At 41.9% G+C, this 21,882-nt stretch overlaps 1 protein-coding gene and 1 long non-coding RNA gene across 27 annotated transcripts in view; one reads left to right on the top strand and one right to left on the bottom strand.

Annotated features, from left to right (window-relative positions):
• Positions 1-21,882, bottom strand: part of LOC309366917 (dystonin-like) — a 301,144-nt gene that overhangs the window by 58,157 nt on the left and 221,105 nt on the right. For 23 of the 26 annotated variants that reach the window (XM_081905876.1, XM_081905879.1, XM_081905865.1 and 20 more), the window contains 8 exons: positions 11,594-11,755; positions 10,539-10,709; positions 7,927-8,093; positions 6,017-6,176; positions 5,461-5,787; positions 5,125-5,209; positions 2,241-2,482; positions 1,457-1,663 (listed from right to left, as the gene is read on the bottom strand). In XM_081905876.1, the coding sequence (XP_081762002.1) occupies positions 1,457-1,663; positions 2,241-2,482; positions 5,125-5,209; positions 5,461-5,787; positions 6,017-6,176; positions 7,927-8,093; positions 10,539-10,709; positions 11,594-11,755 (1,521 nt within the window). The remainder of the gene's footprint in view (positions 1-1,456; positions 1,664-2,240; positions 2,483-5,124; positions 5,210-5,460; positions 5,788-6,016; positions 6,177-7,926; positions 8,094-10,538; positions 10,710-11,593; positions 11,756-21,882) is intronic. The other 3 variants (XM_081905859.1, XM_081905861.1, XM_081905871.1) reach the window with 1 other exon arrangement.
• On the top strand, positions 16,922-21,154 carry LOC309367326. Its single transcript, XR_014167043.1, has 3 exons — positions 16,922-17,594; positions 19,978-20,106; positions 20,535-21,154. It is a non-coding gene; the product is annotated as an uncharacterized lncRNA (long non-coding RNA).

Genomic DNA, 21,882 nt, shown 5'->3' with positions numbered 1-21,882 from the left:
GGAGAGCCTACACACAAAGCAGACTCCTCATTTCAGACCTTCCCCTTCAATATGCAGATGGCGCAGGGGAAGGCAAGCCAGGGTCTGTTATCCCACTAGGCACTGCTGTCATATGCAAATGTTCCATCCTCAACTTTGTTTCTTCCCCTGGGCTCACCAGACCAGTTCTCAACTGAACTTGAGAGCTTTGGAGAACTTTGAGAGCCTTCCCCATCCTGGTTCTTTCCAAATGCTTTGAAATACAGTTTCCATCACTGGCCATACTGACTGGGGCTGCTGCGATCTGGAGTCCAAATTATATTGAGGGCACCAAGTTAGAGAAGTCTACTGTAGCACAATCCCTGAATGGTCCAGTTTAAACAGACAAATAAATATACACAACAAGTTTCAATGTGAATCATGTTCCTAAAAGAAAGAGGTAGAGAAACTGATATGGTGGATAACTTTTATTGGACCCACTCATGATGGTGGGAGCACATGCGACCTTTAGAGGTCATCAGAATTCTTCATTATGTCTGATGCTTTCAACATATGCTGGTTGAACAAGAAATAATCCTATTAAGCTGCTTGAGAAAGTTGATAATTTACATGTTTGTGGTGACAGAGTCACTTCCAACTGAAGGTGAAATTTAATGGATAAGCTGTCATATCTTATTCTTTAATTATGAATCATGACTGAAAAGCAAATTACGTGGGCTGAGGTTTCTCCATGTTTTTCATGAGTAATTCTTTATCACACTGTTTAATCTATTTGAAACAAGCCACAAACATTTGCTGTCATCTCACATTTATAATCAGAGAAGGTACTTTTGGCCTGAACATTCTGTTTTGAAAGAGAGGCATATAAACTGAGTCATACTAAATTAAAGGGCCAACAAATTAGAAGCTCTAACAAAGAAAAAGAAAACCTTCGAACAAAACACTGATGTGTATATTAAGCCCATTTTAATGCTGCCCACAACTGCAAATAATGTTTATATTTCCTGCAAAACTGCATCCACTGGCTACTGTACACATCTTTACTTCAACCATTCATTTACACAAGCTGATATATGACCTACATAGCAGCATAAATAATAAGTTACAGGGTTTGAGTTTACAATTCTTTCTGTACTGAAATTCCCACTGAGATCACTGCATGATGCCACTCGTAATGCCTCTCAGTATGAGACTGATCTGTAATTTCTGTGTCAACTAGAAGACAGATGGCTACAACAATGACTGGATTTGCTTTGGTCTAGGACTCATGTCTGACAACTATGACCAAGCTCTTTTCAAGTTTGGCCCCAGTTCTTGCAAAGACGTAGCATGCATGTGCCAATAATATGAACAGCAGCCTTTTCTTTTGGTAGGGATTCCCAGATATACACCTGGATGTATTCCTAGAACAGATAAATATACATATTTTTTCCCCCTATCACACATAGACTGAAATGAGAATTAGGGACATTTTTACCTGCTGCGATCTGAAAATGGCAGCATCAATTTCTTCCACCTTCTGAGTTATAGTGTCGCTCACTAATCTGTACCGTTCGTTGTCTTCTGTGATCATTTTGTCTATCCCTTCCCTTGCTCTCCATGGCACCAGTTCAAGCAAAGCACTGCTGACTTCGTTAAGAGTGTCCAGTAAACTTTTATTATCTTTTGCTTCTTTTTGCAGTGCCTAAAAAGGAATATTTAAGGTAAACAAATTAAAAATAACGCATTGGCGCAGAAACAAAATCTGCATAGCTCAAAGGTTCCACCCAAGGGGCTTTTTTGGTTTTCTCCTTCTCCCATCTTCAGTTTTTTTTATTTAGTTTAAGAGTACATAGTTGAAATGCTACTGCTGCAAGCCAAAGCTATAAATATCGCTCTTTTCAACTTGGCTACCTTTGCTTTTGTTACAATCACGCTTGGGACCCCCTAACCTCTCACACTATCAATATAAATAAATAAACAAAGGACCTACCTACATGATGCTGACACAAACCTCTAAACTAATAAAAGGTGATAGTGCAAAAGAACAATACCCCATCTCTCTCTCTCCACCTCCCTCCCCTACTCTGAAATGCATTCTTGAAATATGATAATGCTTCTTGCTTAGCTGGTGAAGGGATGTGCATGAGGTGTAAATAAATGCAAAAATGTCCCAACTTCCGTGTAGCTTTACAAAGGGAAGTGTCCCGCTTGTTGCTCCACCCACTGGCATGTGGCCCCCGGAAGGCTGTCCACAAGCAAACACAGCATTTTACGCTCACCTTTTGTCTTTCTTGCGCTTGACTTAACTCTTCACCTTTGGGGACCTGCGCTTCATACGACTGTAATTCCACCTCAACTTTATCCAGCCAAGTGCAGAGTTTCTCATGAGCTGACTGCAGCTGACCAGAAAGCTGTAGAGCCTGTTCTAAAGTCTTGGACACATCAGAACTCAGCTTAGTTATGTCCTTGTACCTTGTTTTAATGCCTTCCAATTTATCTTGAATTATGACAACTTCATCACCTGCAATGCGAGAGGGGTATTTAACACACTAATCATCTAAAGCGACCAGGATGTTTTTAGTGTTTAAGTCCACAGGTGAAAACAGAACAAATATTTCATCCTGATCAAGCTAGTTTTTCTTCTAAGCATGGAAGCTTCGCTGTGCACATGCAACTTTAGCCCACCCCACCCCATCCCTGTCTTATTTTAGATTGGGCTCCACCAAATAAATCTAGGTCAAGCCTCAGCCAATCAGGATTCTCTAGATCAGGGATGAGGAACCTGTGGCCATCCAGATGTTGTTGGACTACAACTCCCATTTTCGCATGATTATTGGCCGGCTCTGATGGGAGATGGAGTCCAACAACATCTGGACTCCCTATCCCTGTTATATGCACTGGCTCACGCCAATTAAATCATCAGTACAAGCTGGGAGGCCTATTGATTTCTGAGTAGGTGACAGGCAGTATGGTAGGCAGAGCTCAGTATTCATGGCTCAGGGTGTTGCCTGCTCTGAAGTTCAGAATCAGTCTCTCTGAATATGGGAATAACGTGATAGCATTCCAAGCTAAGGAGCAGATGGATGGCCTTTCCTTCTAACACCGCATGGCAACTTTATTTGACTATATCTTTAAAACAACAACCAACTATGTCTTTTCTCCAATATACATGAAATTACACAAATATTGAGATTTTGTGGTATGTACAGTAATTAAATTTAATCAATTAAAATAAGGCAGGTAATGAATCAACTGAGAGCGCTAATTACAATTAAGAACATTTTCCTCTTTGAGTGGCTATGTCCATGCAACTGCTGTTATACAGAGAGTAAAAGTCAGAATTGAAACTGCAGTGTTCGTTATACTATATGTTTACCTTTCAGTGAACAATTCAGCTTCTAATTCTCTAATTCATCTCCTTCTCTCCTCCCTCCCTTCTTCCCAGCCCCAAACTATGTATATCTTGGAGAGTTCATGGAGTTAGAGACTGGAAAATTTAGAAGATGTTGGTCTACAAGCCAGAAATGCTGTGTGCAATTGGAATGCAACTTTCCCACAGTACTAGGTCCACTGTAGGGGAAGCAGCCTCTCTCACAGCAATAGGTAGACTAATTACTCAGTCCATTTTTTTAAAAAAACTCCTTTTTTTGCATTTACTACAACATTCTTCTATAAAGCTCTTTAAGCAGTCTATTTACTCCTTCCTTACATCTACTGGCTGAAATCCAAATGGACATGCATCATGATACCACACACTGCAAACTGCTTTAAAATGCTGAAGTGCTACTCAAAAATCATAAAATAAAGAACTATTCAAACTAAAATCAAATTCTTCCAGAACCATGCATATTCAAGTTACAGGTGAGTGATCACACTCTTGTTTGCTCCAAAAGGTGTCCAAACTTTTCAAGAGTTTCAACTGAATACTGTACTATAAAAAAGTCTCAAGCCGCTTTTAGTATTAAGCTCAAAAATTTACGAAGCTTCTTGGCCACCCTCCACTGTATTTCATTTACAAATCCCTGAACCCTAAGACTCCCCAAAATTTGGGGGTCTTGTCCCTAGCAGAACAACATTTCGTGATGAGACCTTTAATGCGAATAAGAGAAATAATTTCCAGAGGCAAAGAAATGATCTATATGCTATTTCCATAAAGGATAAGGCCTTCCCTCTCCCTGACAGAAACGACACATGGAAAGTTAGTTTCCTGTCAGACATTCTGGGATTTGTAGTCACTATTTTCAGCAGGAAAATATGCTCTGTCAAGGGCTGGTAGCATTTTTTCACTGTCTCTCCCTTTCCCAAATTGAAGTCTCTGTTCAATGGGACAACAACTCTTACCTTCGCTGCGGGATCACTAGCCATAGTCCTGAGCTCATTCAAAGAAACACTGGGTCAGTACCTGCAGTATTGCCCCGGGATTCTGAATACGCTCCACTCCAGAACAGTAGCAGCTAACCACTTGTGCTGGCTCATAACATCACCTTACCCCATGGCCTCTTGGCTGATCAAGGAAGCAATGGACTAAGAGAGGAGAATGGGAAGGAGCAGAGGCCAAGTCTATTGTTCCCCACAACAATATTAAAGCTGGATCCAGTGTGTGCTCAAAATTCACAGAGGGTGAAATCGAGAAGGCTATTTTACCATATATTCCCCAGCAGTAGAGTGAAATTTTCCAACTGTTCAAACATCTGTTAAGAAATTCTCTTCTGAGAAAATTCCTATCAGCCCTAAATTTTCCTAATAGCCCTGCACAGTAGACCAGTAGAATATTACAGCAGGAAGAATGAGGCTGAGTTAATGGTTTGCTTAATGTCACCTAGGAAGTTCATGGCTGTGGTTAAATTTGAACTGAGGACTCCCAGATCATGCTCTCAATCACTATGCTACACCAACTCTCATTACTGCTTTCTTACCTGGGAGTAAGCTCTGCTGAGCTCAGTCAGGCTTACCTCTGAGTGGACAGGTATAGTATTACATTGTGAAACTTTATTACACACTACAACCATAATTTTAAACTTATCCCATTACTTATGAACAAAAAGGTTTTTTTAAAAAAATGAGCTTTAAAAAGGTTCCAGTAGGAGTCAGTGAGCCCCCCAAAGTTTCTACTTTACTTGTCTTCGTTGTCATAAATCATTAATTTCCTCATGGCTTTCTCACCTGTTGTTTGTTTGAGAAGCTCCAAACCATTTTGTATAGCCTGATCAACATTTTGCTTTCTGAGCAGAATCTCTTCTTGGAGAGCCTAGGAAATTTTAGAATGCTTTTATCATCAGAGAAGTCATCATTTAAAATCTATAAAACTGTAAGTCTATAAGCAGCCACTTATTCTCTCAGAGTGAGAATTGGAGCTGGGTGTGGGGAGGATAAAGGCTTAAAAATAAATGAATAGGATACAGAATTAAACGACTATAACAATACAAAAAAAAATGAGAAGTAATATGAAATAGTGCTTAAAATGGTAAAATAAAATCAACAGAAAATAAATGGAAATACCAGCATTTCAGTTTGTTGTTTCACAAGCAAGTCAGTATTGTAGTCTTGGACTGCCAGTTTGCTCAGTTTCTCATGTACTTCATTCAGCCAATTCATCAATTCAACTTCATCCTCTCCAAAAATCTGAGCATTGCAATAGGCTTGCTGTAGAAGCTGAGCCCTACTGCCACTTTTCTCTCGAATCTCAGTGTATTGGGCTTCTGAAGAATCTAGTTTCTCCTGCACCATTTCCTTGTCTTCCTTGGAGCTCAATGCCTTTAAAGCCTGACCAATATTAATAGCTTGCTCCAAATTTTTGTTGCGAGTGGCGATCTCTTCCTCAAAGGCCTAAATGAAGTTTTCAAAGTAGTAAGAAAAAGAAAAGAAAAACAAGCAAACAAAAGAAACCATAAAACCAAATATGAAAACAACTCAAGAACAACCAAAAGAATATAACTTTGATGGTAAAAGAAGAATATAAACAAATTAATAAAAAAATGTGTTGGGGGGAATACTCCACTTTTGATTTACAAATCATAAAATAATTGCCGCAATGAAAGGCACATTAAGATCTTACTTTATGTTGAGAAATCTGCTGTTGTAGTTTGGAAGCCTGTGTTCCAATGGGTTCTGAATTTGAAAGCCTCTTTTCAGTGATGGTTAGCCACTCAACCAGTGGCTCTAAAGTTTCATGGAATTGCTGTGCTACAGCTGAGATACCTTCCAACTGACGATTCCTACAATATGTGAAAACAAAGCACATTTTGTGGGATGAGGGATGTATGAAATACTAAAAAGTTAAAACCAGCGCTTGGAAAGAACTACTTCAGTTTTATTATGTTCAATGAATTACTTTGAAAATCTCTGAACTACACCTAAAAGTAGTTCCCATAAATGGAAGATTATGGGAGAGATCCACTTTACTACAAGAACGGGTGATTATGTGATACTGATTTCCCCATACTATTTCACTGAAATTTCTAAAAATAAAACTTATAATATACTCAGAGATATTTTCTCATTTAGCTTCAAATGTGAATCTTACAGTTAACTGGATGAAAATGTTGCTACAGTTTCAAATTAGTTTCTAATGCTGTATCAAGGAGTACACCCTACTGCAGTGTTTCCCAACCTTTTTTGGGCAAAGGCACACTTGTTTCATGAAAAAAATCTTGAGGCACACCACCATTAGAAAATGTTTAAAAAATTAACTGTGTGCCTATATTGACTATATATAAAGTAACTCTCTTTAATAGGCATCAAATAAACACAAAGAAAGTATTTTATAATTACTTTATTATGAAATAGGACGCACCTACTTTTTTGGGGGGGGAAATAAAGGAAATTTTGTTTTCCTTTATTTCCCCCCCCCCCAAACCAGGTCGGGGAACAGTGGGATGGCGGTGCTGCGCCTCCCCGCTGTCCCCCGAGCTTGTGGGGCTGGCCCATGTCTGCCTGGCGCGAGGGGCGCTCTGCTTCAGGGCGCCCCGCGCGTCGGGCGGCAGGCTACAGTCCGCAGCATGGGGAACCCTCTGTTTCAGGGTGCCCCACGCGCCCCCCGGGTGCGCAAGGCTTGCCAACACGAGTGCGGAGCACGGGGCGTCCTCCGAAGGGCGCCCCGTGCTCCGCGCTGCCAGCTGCCGCCCGCAAGCCTTGCGCTCTCGGGGGGAGATCCCCCGGGTGCGCAAGGCTGGCCAACAGCAGCGCGGAGCACGGGGCGTCCTCCAAAGGGCGCCCCGTGCTCCCGGCTTCTGCCCACAAACCTTGCGCTCTCGGGGGGAGATCCCCCGGGTGCGCAAGGCTTGCCGACACCAGCGCGGAGCACGGGGCGTCCTCCGAAGGGCACCCCGTGCTCCGCGCTGCCAGCTGCCGCCCGCAAGCCTTGCGCTCTCGGGGGGAGATCCCCCGGGTGTGCAAGGCTTGTCGACACCAGCGCGGAGCACGGGGCGTCCTCCGAAGGGCGCCCCGTGCTCCGCGCTGCCAGCTGCCGCCCGCAAGCCTTGCGCTCTCGGGGGGAGATCCCCCGGGTGCGCAAGGCTGGCCAACAGCAGCGCGGAGCACGGGGCGTCCTCCAAAGGGCGCCCCGTGCTCCCGGCTTCTGCCCACAAACCTTGCGCTCTCGGGGGGAGATCCCCCGGGTGCGCAAGGCTTGCCGACACCAGCGCGGAGCACGGGGCGTCCTCCGAAGGGCACCCCGTGCTCCGCGCTGCCAGCTGCCGCCCGCAAGCCTTGCGCTCTCGGGGGGAGATCCCCCGGGTGTGCAAGGCTTGTCGACACCAGCGCGGAGCACGGGGCGTCCTCCGAAGGGCGCCCCGTGCTCCGCGCTGCCAGCTGCCGCCCGCAAGCCTTGCTCCCGCCGCCCGACTCGCCCGCCTCCCTCCCACGGCACACCAGGCAACGTCTCGCGGCACACTAGTGTGCCCCGGAACACCGGTTGGGAAACACTGCCCTACTGTACCCCTAAGTGAATGCAAACATTTCAGGTACCTTGTTTCTGCTTTATCAAGCAGTGCATCCCATCTGCTATCCAGGAGGCTCAGCTGTTTCAAGATCTTCTCTTTATCAGCGGGCTCTGCTGACTCTGCAATTTTCTCCCCTTCACGCTTGATTAGTTCAACAGTGGGTCTGCGGTCATCCAGCAATCTCTGGAGAAGCTGGAGACAAAATAATCAAAAATCAAATTGCCAGGAAATGACTGTTCACTACAAGGCTGTAAAAAGATTAAGAGGCAGATTCTTCAAGGTCTTGTTTACTGGCAAAAAGAGGCAGGCTTAAGGGAACAATTTTCTGAGATGGCAGGAAATTGTGAGGGTGCCTGCAGTCTTACAATGCAAGTGCCATAAATTGCATAAATAAGTAATTTCATTATGAGAGCGAGCAAACTGTGCCAATCTTAGCATCGGTTGTAAAGGTCTAGCATCCTTCCAAATGTTTTCATTCAGATTTCTTTTCAATGCTATCCTGGAAGCTCTGGAAGGGCTACAGATATATATGTCTTATATGAGGTATGATGTTGACACGTGCAGGAAGAGGGGGGAATCACAGTGGGACATTTTATAACACATGACAGTGCTGGGAACTTTTGGGGAAGCTTTTCCATTTTGGAAAAAGAAAAGATGGGAAATTTTCCACTTCACATAAGAACCCTCCCCATCTTTTCAATACCCTGGTGATGTTTGCAACTATCCACTGCAATCCAGAGAAATATCTGTTTGTTTATATAGTGCTCACCTTTCAAAACACTTGTGGCCGCATTCAATAAGATGAACACAATTCAGGGCTTAATGATGCGCCTAAGACCAAATTATTTTAATAGGGAATCAAACATGTTATAACATTCTCTGGATTCTGTCCCAAATTTTCAGTACAAACATATGATCATTTTGGAGATTATTATGTTGCGCGCAGCTGCAACTTTGGATACTCACTTTGGCCAGACAACCTGAGGACTTGATTCACTAAGCTTCATGCAGTGCTCTTCCCTGAGGGTTGCCTTCTATGTTTCAGCCAACCCCCCCCCCTTCTCTCTCCTACTGCCTTTTGTTAAGACTGCTCAGAGAGCACAACGTCTCTCTGATGCTGTGCATGCTGTGACCTGCTCTTCCCTTGCTCATACATTTATTTTGAACAGGAAAGTAATTATGGATCTGGTTACAGAGTTTGATGTGCTGTATTTACTCCACAACTGCCAATTCAATATTTAATATGAACCTTCTCTCCCCCCCCCCTTTTAAGTGAGGGTCTAACAATCCATCAGCAACCGTGTTACAAACAATTGTTGAACAATTTGAAGCAGGGGTGTTTGACATTATTAACTGAAGATACAGGCACACCAAGATGTTACCCTAAATCAAAACAGATTCTACAAAACTCTAGAGACGGAAGTCAGGAAGTAAGGGGTGGAGCAGAAGCTGACACCAGGCACAGATTTCATCCCTTGCTAACCCATATGTATAGGCAACTCGTATAAGTCCACACTGAATGGCCTATATGGGAAAAAGAGATTAGCTGAGAAGGGGTGGGGTGGAGGGTTGTCAAAATGATGAAGGAGGATTGAAGCCCTGACAAAATTTTGAACTTTATTTCAACTTAAGGGAGTAGCTCTACAATGTTCTTCCCCCTGCCCCTTTTCATAATATCAGTGATGTCTTTTCAAACATCAGATTGCTTTTGATCCTTGAAATAATTGTTTTTGATGTGCATCCAGTGAAATGTACATGTGCATGAAATGATGCCAAGAACCAGCACAGATATCCCAGAGTTTTCCTTGCAATATATACAGAAAACTGGTCCAATGAAATGATTGTTTGTGCTATACATGGCCTCTGTCCCTCCCAGTCTGCACCAGCTCCCTGCATTTCCCAAAGAAGTGAAGAAATCCACATTTCCCCGGACAAAGGATGCAATCAATGCCTGGATGGGAGGCTGCCTGGGAACGCCATTGAGTTCCATGGTGAAAGAAGAGCTGGATATAAATTTACATACCAACTATTTGTTATATTTCTTGGTCACTTTTCTCATTGAATGAACCAAAGCAATTTAGGGCTCATCCCACACTTCCGCTTGCCTAGCCACTTTCCCCCAGGAAAACCCGCTGTCTACCACTGAATCCGAGCCATACAAGTAAAAGGCAGGACTAACAGATCCTGTCCCACTAATATGCTACAGTCTGGATGCCTCTGTTAAAATGAGTGGAGAATTCCAAAATGAAAGTATCAAAGGGCAAATCTTTAAAGAGAATTTCACAGATTGGGTTGAGAAAATTTGCCCTTCCCCTGAAAAAAGCCAAACACATCCCCCACAGAAGCATCCATGACAACCATCCTAAGTGATGGGATGACAGAGACTATGGAAAGGTATTTTTTTCAGGTTCTTTTGCAACTGCACCTCTTATAGCGCACGTCTAATACACACTCAGCCACACTGTTATCCAGGCCGTCACATGTTATTACTGTTATTAATTACCCACTATTCATCCTAAGGCCCCGGGTGGGTTACAACATTAACACACAGCTTTAAAAACAGTTTAAAATACCCCACTGAGCAGGTGACAGAGAAAATATAATTAATCTAAAGATAGATAACTAACTTCCACTCACTTTCTGTTCCTGTATTTGGGCCTTCACAACTTTGAACTCAGCAGATGGAGGCTTCTGATTAGCCACAAGGTCTTCTGTGTCAATAAGCCAGCTAAGGATAGATTCGACAGCATCTTGAAACCTCCCACAGTGGAGCAGTGCCTCTTGCAACTGGGCTGCTCTTTGAGCAACCTAACAAACAAAACAAAACAAAACAAAACATTGTAAATATTATCCTCTTCCCACAATACCTCTTTCCATCTTTCCAGTCAATCAAACAACCCCTAGGGAAAATAAGAACAATTTAAGGCTAGCAACTCCTAAACTATGAAGCTCTTCACTGACTTGAGTGACATTCTGTGCACTTCGGCAAATAATTAAAATTGTCTTAATACAGGTATGAACAATACAACATTTTGTAGCAGTAGGTCATAGGTGAACAAAGTGTGAGGTAGACCTGTCTAGGGATAATCCCCAGGGAAGCCTAAGTACTTCATGTGCCTCTTGAATGCATGCATCTTTATTTGGACATAATATAATATAATATAATATAATATAATATAATATAATATAATATAATATAATATAATATAATATAATATAATATAATTTTAATTTATATCCCACCCATCTGGCTGGGTTTCCCCAGCCACTCTGGGCAGCTTCCAACGAAAGATTAAAAATACATTAAAACATCAGTTATTAAAAACTTCCCTAAACAGGGCTGAAGACAGTTGAGTAGGCATTTTGCTTCAATCAGCATGACACAGAAACACCATGAATTATGTTTTGCAATCCTCTATTTCCTTTAGGCTTTTGACTTTCTACAGGTTTCTTTCCATAGACATTAAAATGACAGGGTACCCATGTGACAAAGGGTAGTCTGCTTCTGTAGGAGCTCTACATAAGAACCAGAGCACACATGGAGTTCTGGACTGGGGATTTTGTGCATTTTATTATGCAGTCTACTACAATAATGTATAGTACTACTTTGTAGTGAAAATCAGTAATAAGAGCAAAACAAAAACAACAGCAAACTAAAAAGGTAAACAACAGTGCAAATACAACTAACATACCTTTTTGTTGAGAGTTTTCCATCTTGTGTTAACATCCTCAAGATCACGCTCAAGGTTATCAGTACTAGCATTTTTAGCAGCACTCTGAATAAGGCCTTGACCCAACCAATTTACCTCCTGTTGCTTAACCTGCAGTGGTTCAATCTTTTCCTTCTCGAATACCTTCAGATCAAAAGGAAAAGAAAGAAAAAAAGAAAGAAAGGCAAAGGCACATTTAGATTATTAAGTCTGGAACATGCTGAGCATAAGTAACGACCAGAGCAGATATCAGTAGTAAAATCACACAGCATGTCATGAACATAGTGTTGAAAGACAGTATTTAGCTACAGAGTGTACATATAAAATTAAATTATATACACATTAACCCAAACAGGAGTTAAGAAACTGCTATTACATAAAAAAACACGCACTGTATTTAAAAGGAAGAGACAAACATAGTGCCCCATACTGAATCTTCCTAATACAGATGCTCAAACAATATTTAAAGCAAAAGGTACACGTTGTGGACACCTATGTCAAACTAAAGAGGATGACATATTGTGGGTAGTAATTGTTCAGATATCTGTTCACAATAGCCCATTCTTCTTGGGGCTATGCAACTCTGTGCAAACAGTTATCCTTTGTGCATGGCCAGCAGACACAAATAGCCCATAAAAACGTAAGAGCCCTGATGGATCATGCCAAATGCCCATCTAGACCAACATCTTGTTCTCACAGTGGCCAACCAGATGCCTGTGGGAAGCTTGAAAGCAGGACTTGAGTGCAAAAAGGACTTGTGACTCTGGTGTACAGAAGCATACTTCCTCCAACAGAGAGCATAGCCATCATAGCTAGCAGCCTTTGACAGCTCTATCTTCGGTGAATTTGTCTAATTCTTTTTTGAAGCCAGTCACTGTAATGGTAACCACTACTTCTTTGTCAAAGTTAAAACTATTCACTGGGAGGAGCTGGAGTTGGACAGTGTGGCCGCTACAGACCAAGGGAGCATAGGCGCCGACTCCATGGGGCTTGAGGGGGCCCGAGCCCCCTCAAAAAATCGTTTGGGGGGGCTCGGCCCCCCCAATAATCTCCGGCGCCCCTCCAGCAGAGCGCCATCGCCGCCCCTCCCCCAGCCCAAAATGCACAGGGAGGGGCGGGCTGCATGCCTCCTGCCCTCCCTCCCGAGCAAAAGCTCCACCCAATTTCCTTTGGAGCTGATTAATAGGCGCAGCACGCTCTCCCCTATTCGCTCACGAGGAGGCGGCGCCACTTTATTTGCATATTCATGAGCTTATTTATTATTCATGAGCTTTCCCGGGCCCCCCCAATATTTTTTATAAGTCTGCGTCCCTGCAAGGGAGCAATGAGATGCTGGGCACATGCAGGAAGGGACCTGCCCCAGTCCTGAACAGTGGAGAAATGCAAGCGCTATCCAATGATTTGGGGACCACTATAGCATGGTGAGCCTGGACCTCAGGAATGGCCTGGGAGAATGAGCTGATCATGTGACTAAGGAACTACACCAGCATTCACCTTCTAGATAAGACTAGTAATGATCATATTGTTTTAGAAGATACTGAAAAACAGTGGGGACCATGTCCCTTTATTTCCCAGATGGTCTTCATTGGCAAGAAATTCAGGGACGCTTCACACAATGATATCCTAATGCAGGTTAACTCAACCCATCAACCTAAGTGATGTTCACTTGAGGACTTGCAATGGCTAGTGACAGAAAATATTCCACAGGCATCAAATGCTGTTGGTGGTATTATGAACCCAGGCTATACAAACTGTGGTCTTAAAGCTTCTTACCTTTGAAGTAGTCCCTCCCCCCCCCCAATCTTCTTTTTCTTTTTCTTCTTCTACTACTACAGACACTGTCCCTTGGCAGCAATTTCACTATAGTCAGCAAAATATTGTGAAGACATTGTATTGCAATACTGTACTGAGCTTTATTATTATAGCTTTACTAGCAAATATAGCTCACATCCTGAATATATATTTCAGCTGCCACTAGTAACATCATTCCCTGAATATAAACAATGTTATGGGGATACTACAAGTGTACCTCAGTATGGCTAAAGTTATTTCTCAGAACCTATGAAGCCTAGACTCTCAGGTAGCCCAGGACACCCAAATTCCTAGAACAGTCTGAAAATAAAGCATGTTTACAGTAGATGTACTTCAACATCAGTCCTAAGTATTTTTATGCTCACATAATTGAAAACAAAAATAATAAGAAGCCTCCCCAAGATAGGATACATAAATTGTACACCAAAATGGTCAAGCAAGATACTAATAGGAAAGCAGAAACTTGCTATGTACATAGTGTAAGAAACCCAGATTTTCTAGGACAGTCTGCAAACAGCACATTTTCACACCTAAGTTTACGTCATAACAGCAGCCAGCACTTCAACACACAGCAAGCACATTTGACACACAGGACAGTGTGTGACCCATCTCTCCTCAAGGCCTTGAATTCACACAAATAACCGGGAGAATGGGGTTTTGCAGAGGCAGCGAGGAAGTTAAGTCCGAACATGGACAGCTCACACACGTTTGAGACTACATGCAATAATCCTCAGACACGGTGGTGTGTTACATAGTAGCAACCAGGAACACACACACACACACACACACACACACATTCTCTCTCTCTCTCTCTCTCTCTCTCTCTCTCTCTCTCTCTCTCTCATAAGGCTGTTTTTGCTGCACTCAATAGCACTACCTATTTGCAGGACATTGTGGGATTTGTTAGGGGGGCCATTATAAAGCAGAGTTCTGAGGAACCAAGTAGTTGAAAACAGCAAACAGGTCTTACCTTTCCCACAAAAAAATATATAATATGGGCAAGTTCTCTTTACTTTAGAGAAATAAACAAGGGCTGGGATGCAAAAGCTAATTTACACATACCCAAGTGTTAGCTCAGTAGTATCTTTGGCAATCAAACAGGCAGGCACATGTACACACCCCAGTTCCATAAACTACTTTTGAAATTCCCCCCTCTTTCAAAAGAAGCTTCCTGTATTTGAGGTTGCTGTGTAAGAAACACAAGTCCTGCTCCAGTTTAGGCCCATGGAACTAGTAACGCAGTCCTTCAATCCAACTCTCTTCTATTTCAGATGTTCATATATTTTTAAGACAATTCCATAACAATCCAAACCTAGTTGTTCCCCTTGATTTGTTATTTAAATATACATACCCACTCACAAAAGTAGGACTTGAGGCTAGAGTTTGCCAGAACAGCTTAGCAACAAGTCCTAAAATAACTCAAGACACAACCAGATCAGAGTGACCAAAAACAAAAAGAACAAAATTAAATTAAAGACTTCACAAGCTCCCCATGCTTATTACAAAGCTGTTTTCTACTTCCTTACTTCATTCACCGCTCAGTAAATGTTACAAGATCTCTTGTAAAAAATCCCCTACAACTTTAGGACTACTTTTTGGCATGAAGATGCAAGGAAATAATTTCGGTACGTGCAACAAGCCTTTAATCTGTGTACTTTGGAAACCGCAGCAATCTGAGCATCGTTGTATATACCTTTATGATGAACAGTGCAATCCTATACGTGCCAGCTCAGAAGAAGCATGCCCATTGGGTTTAATGGGCCTTACTCCCATGAAAGTGTGTACAGTATATGGCTGCAGCTGAAATCTGGTTAAATCTGAATAGGGAAGGCCTATCTGCCCTTGAATGGCATTGCCTGCTTGAAACATAATTTGAGAGGAGGGGAGGAGGGGGTGCTGAACATCAATGCCTAGTGGACGCATTCCAAATAAAGGGTAACAGGCACCATCTGGGCAATAAATAGCCATGCAACCAAACAGCTGGAAGCAATCAACCCTGTCACAAACTGCCCTTAATCAATTTACTGAAGTGACCATCTCGCCAATTTCTGCCTTCTAATAACTTGTTGGGCAAATGATTCTAAAGGAACTCTTTGGGTAGATTAGCAAAATCTAAACATAAGCATTCATGATGCAATTACAGAAGAAAAATAATAAAAAATAACCCACCCTGCAGCATGAAAAGAATGCATTTAAGTTTGGAATTACCTTATAAGACAACATGCCATTGCAAACTGTATCCAAGGTTTGTTCTATTTGCATGCCTGTAGTCCAAAAGCTGAATTCAGCGCTGATTGGATTTGCTTTTTGACAGCATGTGGTATTATTAGCCTCTAAAGCCTGACAGGACAATTCTATTGCACTTGTATGGGCCATATTACTTTCCTCAGTTTCATGCAAAATCACATATTTTACTAAGTCCTTATCACTAGCATGTAAAGCTGCTGCATCATCATCATAAATATCTATATCCTGAGTTGAAATATCCAGGAGGTCCTTTTCAATCATCCTGTCTTGGGTGTCTAATGGCTCATTGGCTTCAGCGCTGTTCCTCACTTCCTCTTTGTCTAAAGTGAAATCATGTTCCCTCTCACCATCCTGGAGCCATTGGGGTAGTGCTAAGAGGTCTTCTTTCAAATATGTCAGTGGACTGCAATGTCCATCTCCTTCCCCTTGGTTGCCCTTATAGTTCCAGAAAGGTTCTTGCTCTATATGTAAAGCATTCTGCAATTTTACTCGACAGTGTCCACTGGTAGGGGCACTTCTGGAGGTAAGCAATGAAATTTGATGTTCACTACTAGAAATGGTAGGAGAAAATGATCCAAATTTACCTACAAACTGATTATCGTCTATGGAAGATATGCTCCTAAATTGAGTTTGTTCCCCTTCTAGCACATCTTGTTTTTCTTCTCTTTCTGCTGGAGGACTGCACAGACCAGAGTCGTCTTCTTCGGAAGTTAGAGAACTAGTCCCACATTTGACCTGGCCTGTTGCTGCTAAGTCGGACACATCAACAGTCCCAGCAAGTGAGCACTCACTTTTATTTCCATAGTCTGCAAAATTTGGTGGGACAAGCATCCTCCAGGATCTCCTATGTTCTTTCTTTTCTGTGTGATACTTTGCTTTGGGCAAGCCAGCTGTTCGAATGATGTCACTGTTCAGCTTAAGGGCATCAAAGATCATTTTTTCATCTAGCTTATTGGCTTCCCGTCCTCTGAGTTCAAAGACACTAGAGGAGGAGAGGGCACCATTGGAGCACAATGTACTAAGGTCCAGTGTTCTATGACTATACGGCAAAGTCCGATCTGAGAAATGCCTGGAAGAGAGGCTGCCTTTAGAACCTGAGTCAATCTGTTCATTCAGCCGCACTGTGTCATAGATTGACCTCTGGGGAACATAACAGTCCTCAATATTTATATCCTCTTCTTCTTCATCACCTTTTCCTACACAAGGAGGATTCTGGCGTAAACAGTCTGGCCTGCTCAGCGGCTTCCCCATTTCTGCAGGAATTAACAGGTCTAGCACTGCTGCTAGGCTATCTTATTGGAGACACGCAACACACATAAAGTAAAAATTAAAATAAAGTAATAGAAAAGCAGTTTTTAAAAAGTACAGTAAATGCAGAAAGATGCTTACATACTAAAACACAGGAAATAATTTATGAGGCGGTTAAGGTCGTAATCAGTGCATCTGTGTAAGTTTACCTGGCTGTGATTTAAAACATTTCTCCCCCTGCCCCTAAAATATAAAGTGCTTGAGCTTAAGGGGGTGGGGAGAGGGGAAACAAAAAAACCCCACACCTTTTAATATTTTAAAATACTAACTCAATGCACAAAGACACCAACAAAATGTACAAACCCCCAAACCCCAGGAAAATCTTTAAGTGGCTCAAAAGACTCAGAACTTCCCACATAGCATTCCATTTCAATTTTTAGGTCAAAATGTGTGTCTTAAATCTCCAGATTAAGTCTTCAAAATGAATCAGCATTATAGCAGGCAGCACGCTATATTCAGGAGGTGACAGATTAACTGTAATCCATTTAAATGGCTTGCAGAATTCCATCTCCTTTATAAATAAGCCATGTTGTGGACGCTTTTGAAGAAAAAGAAACCAGAAGAGCTGTGGACTGTGGAGACCAAGGCACAGAGAAAGGCTTCAGGAAAAACAAAGGTATATCCAGAGTTGTAATAATAATAATAATAAAAGAAGAAGCTTTCTCCCCCTTTTTTGGCAGCAGCTATAAATAACCTCGATTCAAAAGGCAGTTTATTCCTTGCTTCCTTAAAGCTTCTCTGTGTCGCGTTCAGAAGTTCCATGGGAAACACAACAGTTTTCTGAGGAGCCAGACCAATGAAATAATAATACAAAAAAGCAACGGAACAGAATGAGTAGAAAAAGAAACTTTCCCCCCAGTTTCACTCGCAGAACACATTCCTTGAAAGTTGTTGTCCTGTTTTAAGGCAACACAGCAGGAAACTACAGCGTTTCTTCCTCCACTCCGGCACAAAGGCACAACAGATTCACATTCTGTTTAAATTCAGCAGGCCTTTTTTTTTTTTTGGCATAAACGGTGGCTAAAAGAGCGTGGTCACTGTTTTCATCTCCGTCTTGAAGCGCAGCTGTAGCGAAGAAGGCATGAAAAAGAGCTCACAACAATAAACGCTCACATGTCCTGCCCAGCGCAGCTGATAAGCTTTCCGGCTCTCCCTGGTTTCTTATGGTCTGACAGGCATCCCTCCCAATAGTGAGCTTAAAAGAAACGCCCTTTGCTATTCTTTAGGCAACATCTGCTCCTATCGCATTCGTTCCCTGAGTATTATTCCAACCGAGCATTAGGAGGTGCCTGACCTCTTAGCTCTTCCCCCTTACGCTTCCTGCCCCACATGACTTTACTTAGCCATCTTTCACTTTTACTGTTTGTCTTGTCTCTGAACGAGGCTGAGCCTTTTCAGGGGGAGGTGCACAAAGGAGCAAGTTCCTGTCTGCAGCACTCCTGCATATCGGAGTCTGTGCTCTGTAATTCTGGAGGAAAAGAGGGTGGGTGGGTGGTGGCTCACAAGCAGAATGGAAAAACCGGTGCTAATTAGTTCAAAATGTCAAAAATTTACTACATGTTGCTTAACCAGGTAACCTGACACCATACAAATATGGACCAGACTACCCAGGACCCTTCTAAAACACTGACAAACTGCACTTATTCTGCTTCATAACAAAAATAATAATCCAGTACTTACAAATTATGCAGATTAACAGGAATCTGAATATAGTGGATGGTCACTTTTAATGGTATGTAGCATTATAAACTAAACTAACCAGCTGTATAATAAGAATTCAATCAAATTGAATTACTTTCCACCATCACCATAAATCAATTTTAATTAACAGCCAGATCTTACTTCTGAGCAAGCCCCATGAAAAATCTCCATAGGATTGCATCCTTTGCTCTATATTTGTAACACATGTACATTATATTCTATAATTAGGGATTTAGCCGGCAAATTGGTCTCTCTGAATGACTACAGAATGCATTCTTCATTCACAATCCAGTTAATCCAATGAAAAGGGATTTGCTTGATATTTTTTTACACTTCCTGGCTCTCAGACAACTGCAAATCCCAACATGCAAAGAAGTGCTGCAACTTTTCAAAAATCTCACCCAGTACAGTACTCCTAAAAACCACACTATATTGAGTTAATAGCATGACTAGTTTTACTTATTTGTTTCTGGATCTATTTAGATGGAAGGCATATTATATTTTTAATAAAATAAATAGCTAAAGCACTAAAAAGAGTAAAAATAATACAGAGCAAGGAGAGCAGCTCATTTCTAAAGGCTGGTGGATTGTTAATTTATTTGCCATATGTATACCAGCATATCTACATATAAAAATGCCCACGTTGTTAACAACAATCATGTCCCACTAAAAAGACAATGTTTCATACCACAAGCTGCAGTCACAACAAACCATACACAAAAACTACAGCAGAAAAAGTTCCCCTCCCTTGGGAAGGCAGCACTATAAGAAGGGATAGTCGCAGACAGGAATGAAGTTTCTGGCAGTCCATTGCCATACATATTCACTACTCCAAACTAAATCTTATTGTGTGCCACAAAGGATATTCCCAAATAAAGTGCAGCAAGTGTTTTCAAAACAGTGGCCCTGGATGGGGGGCAGGAGACACTATTTGGGCTCTGCTTCAAGCAGCAAAATGGGTCAGTACTGGAATGACAATCAATCTTAAGACCCTCCTTTGAAGGAAGTCTGTCACTCCCAACCCAGAATGTATTTATAGTCAGCTGAGCATGGATTTGTTGAACAGGCACTGTACATGTCCAAGGCAGCACCTGAACTGACACACGCAGCTACTCCTTCCATTTAAATGAATGGGGAAGACCATCTGTAAAGGAGCTCCATGTGAGCATTAGAATATACAGAGGGCTCTGGACAAAGGATAAGGTCTGTATGCAGACAGCCACCCCAAATGTATGTCGAGTTTTTTCTTTAATGTAGTGATAATAAATTATTATTCTTTTTTTCATTTTATATTTAAGCTGCAAAACAGATGCAAATATTGAAGTTGATGCAGCAAGAAAATATAATTTTACTTTTGAAGGCGCCTGTGAAAAGAAACCATGTACTTCAGGGAAGAGTTAACACATTGCACTGATTCAATCAACAAGGTAAGAGGCCACCATCTACGACACCGACCTAAACCAATTTAAATATTAGTTCAAGCTCATCAACTGGAATATTCATCCGGGCCCAGATCTCCTATGAAGCGCAATTAGAAGGCACCTCTTGACATATATCTGAACACTGGAAATATACTGAAACGACCCTTTCCGCATCTAGTAATGGTCTAAATGGGGGAGGGGATTTAATGAGCCATTCAGTGATAGAAACTGACATAAATCCATGTGCTTTAATAAATAAAAGAATAAATAAAGAGTGTGGCAGGTTTATGGCTGAAATATTTTGCAGACATTTCAAGGATTGTAATTACGTGGCAGAGATTGAACGCTGCTTCCCCACAACCCCACCCTAGCATGAAGTAGCTCATTAAAATGTTCAGCAAAATACAAACTAAACAAGGGCTTTTGTTTTTCAGGATCATCTTAGCTGGTTGGCTCTTTGTGAGGAAATGGGCATGGTGTAACCCAAGTAAAGCAAGTTCATCTGCTGAATTTTTCTTTTGCCCACGTTCATTCAATGCGTACTTTCTTTAAAGCACAAAGGTCTACAATAAAACTGAATGAAAGTGAGAGAATGAAAGAGAAACACCATGAAATACAATATGCCAGCTACTGTAAGTAACTGAAAATGGAAACACTGGAAGATTTGTTCTTGGGTAGGATTTCTGAATACAAAACAAAATCCTCTTTTCTCTATGTAAATACCGATAGATAAGATATAAGAACTACAAGCAGACAATCTTCTTCTCAGCTACCCAAAAGCAATACTTGTTAAAAGTGGACTGACTACTGTTAATTGTAAAAATATATGCCTATGGACCACCGTTCTTGTTAATGATTTCAAAGCAGAGTCACTAGTCGCAATTCCAATTTGCTATTCCCTTCCTCCAATGAGCTTGGGACTACCACTTGACCTTTATTACTTTACTATTACTTAGTGGTCTGCTTTGCACGTCATGTATATTTGTTTGTTTATTTCACAACATTTATATACCACTGATTATAATAAAACCTCAGAGCGGTTTACAAAAAGAATAAACCAGTAACAATAACAGTAAAAAAAATCACTAAAAACAAGTATTTATAACATTCAAAACAAGTAAAGACATCAATAAGCTAAAACTGGGTCCAGGCACTGTTCCAAGGCATGCGCAACTGCTCCTAATTCAGATGTTATGGCTGAGTGACACCAGCATACTTATGGTACCTGGCCACAAAACTTCTAATGGCAACTGCCAGTCAGGAAATTGTTGCTACCAATCTAAACTATACCAGGAAATGATCGGACCATGACAAAGCAGTGCACTTCCACACCCAACCTCAGTCCATCCCTCAGGTCATTTGGGGCAAAGACTACCATCAAATCTTAAATCCTTAAATCTTGAGCTCAGCCAATACAGTGGCAGCCTCTAATGGATATTGAAGTAGTCCAGAGACTACCTTGACTAGCTTGATCAAGCATGCTGCTGGGCAACAGGGTAGTTGATAGACCAGCAGCATCCCAGTCTGCTTCTTTGGCCAAGCACCAGGTACAGACCCTCTGATAGCGTGTCCCAGGAGATGGTGCATTTATGGACAACAGCAATACACATACCCTCAACCCCTCACTGGAGACTACTGCTAAAACAAGGAATGGAGACCAAAAAGCTAGGTCTCTGCCTCAAATGGTGGTCGTCCACAGGAAACACCTTGGTTACAGATCATGATTATGCTGGAGAGAGACATGCCACAAGCCCAAATTAAGATGACAGGCCAAGTCAAACC

This window comes from Podarcis melisellensis (assembly GCF_964234715.1).
Source record: "Podarcis melisellensis genome assembly, chromosome: 3".
NCBI lineage: Eukaryota > Metazoa > Chordata > Lepidosauria > Squamata > Lacertidae > Podarcis > Podarcis melisellensis.
This window is presented reverse-complemented; position numbering and strand designations above follow the sequence as displayed.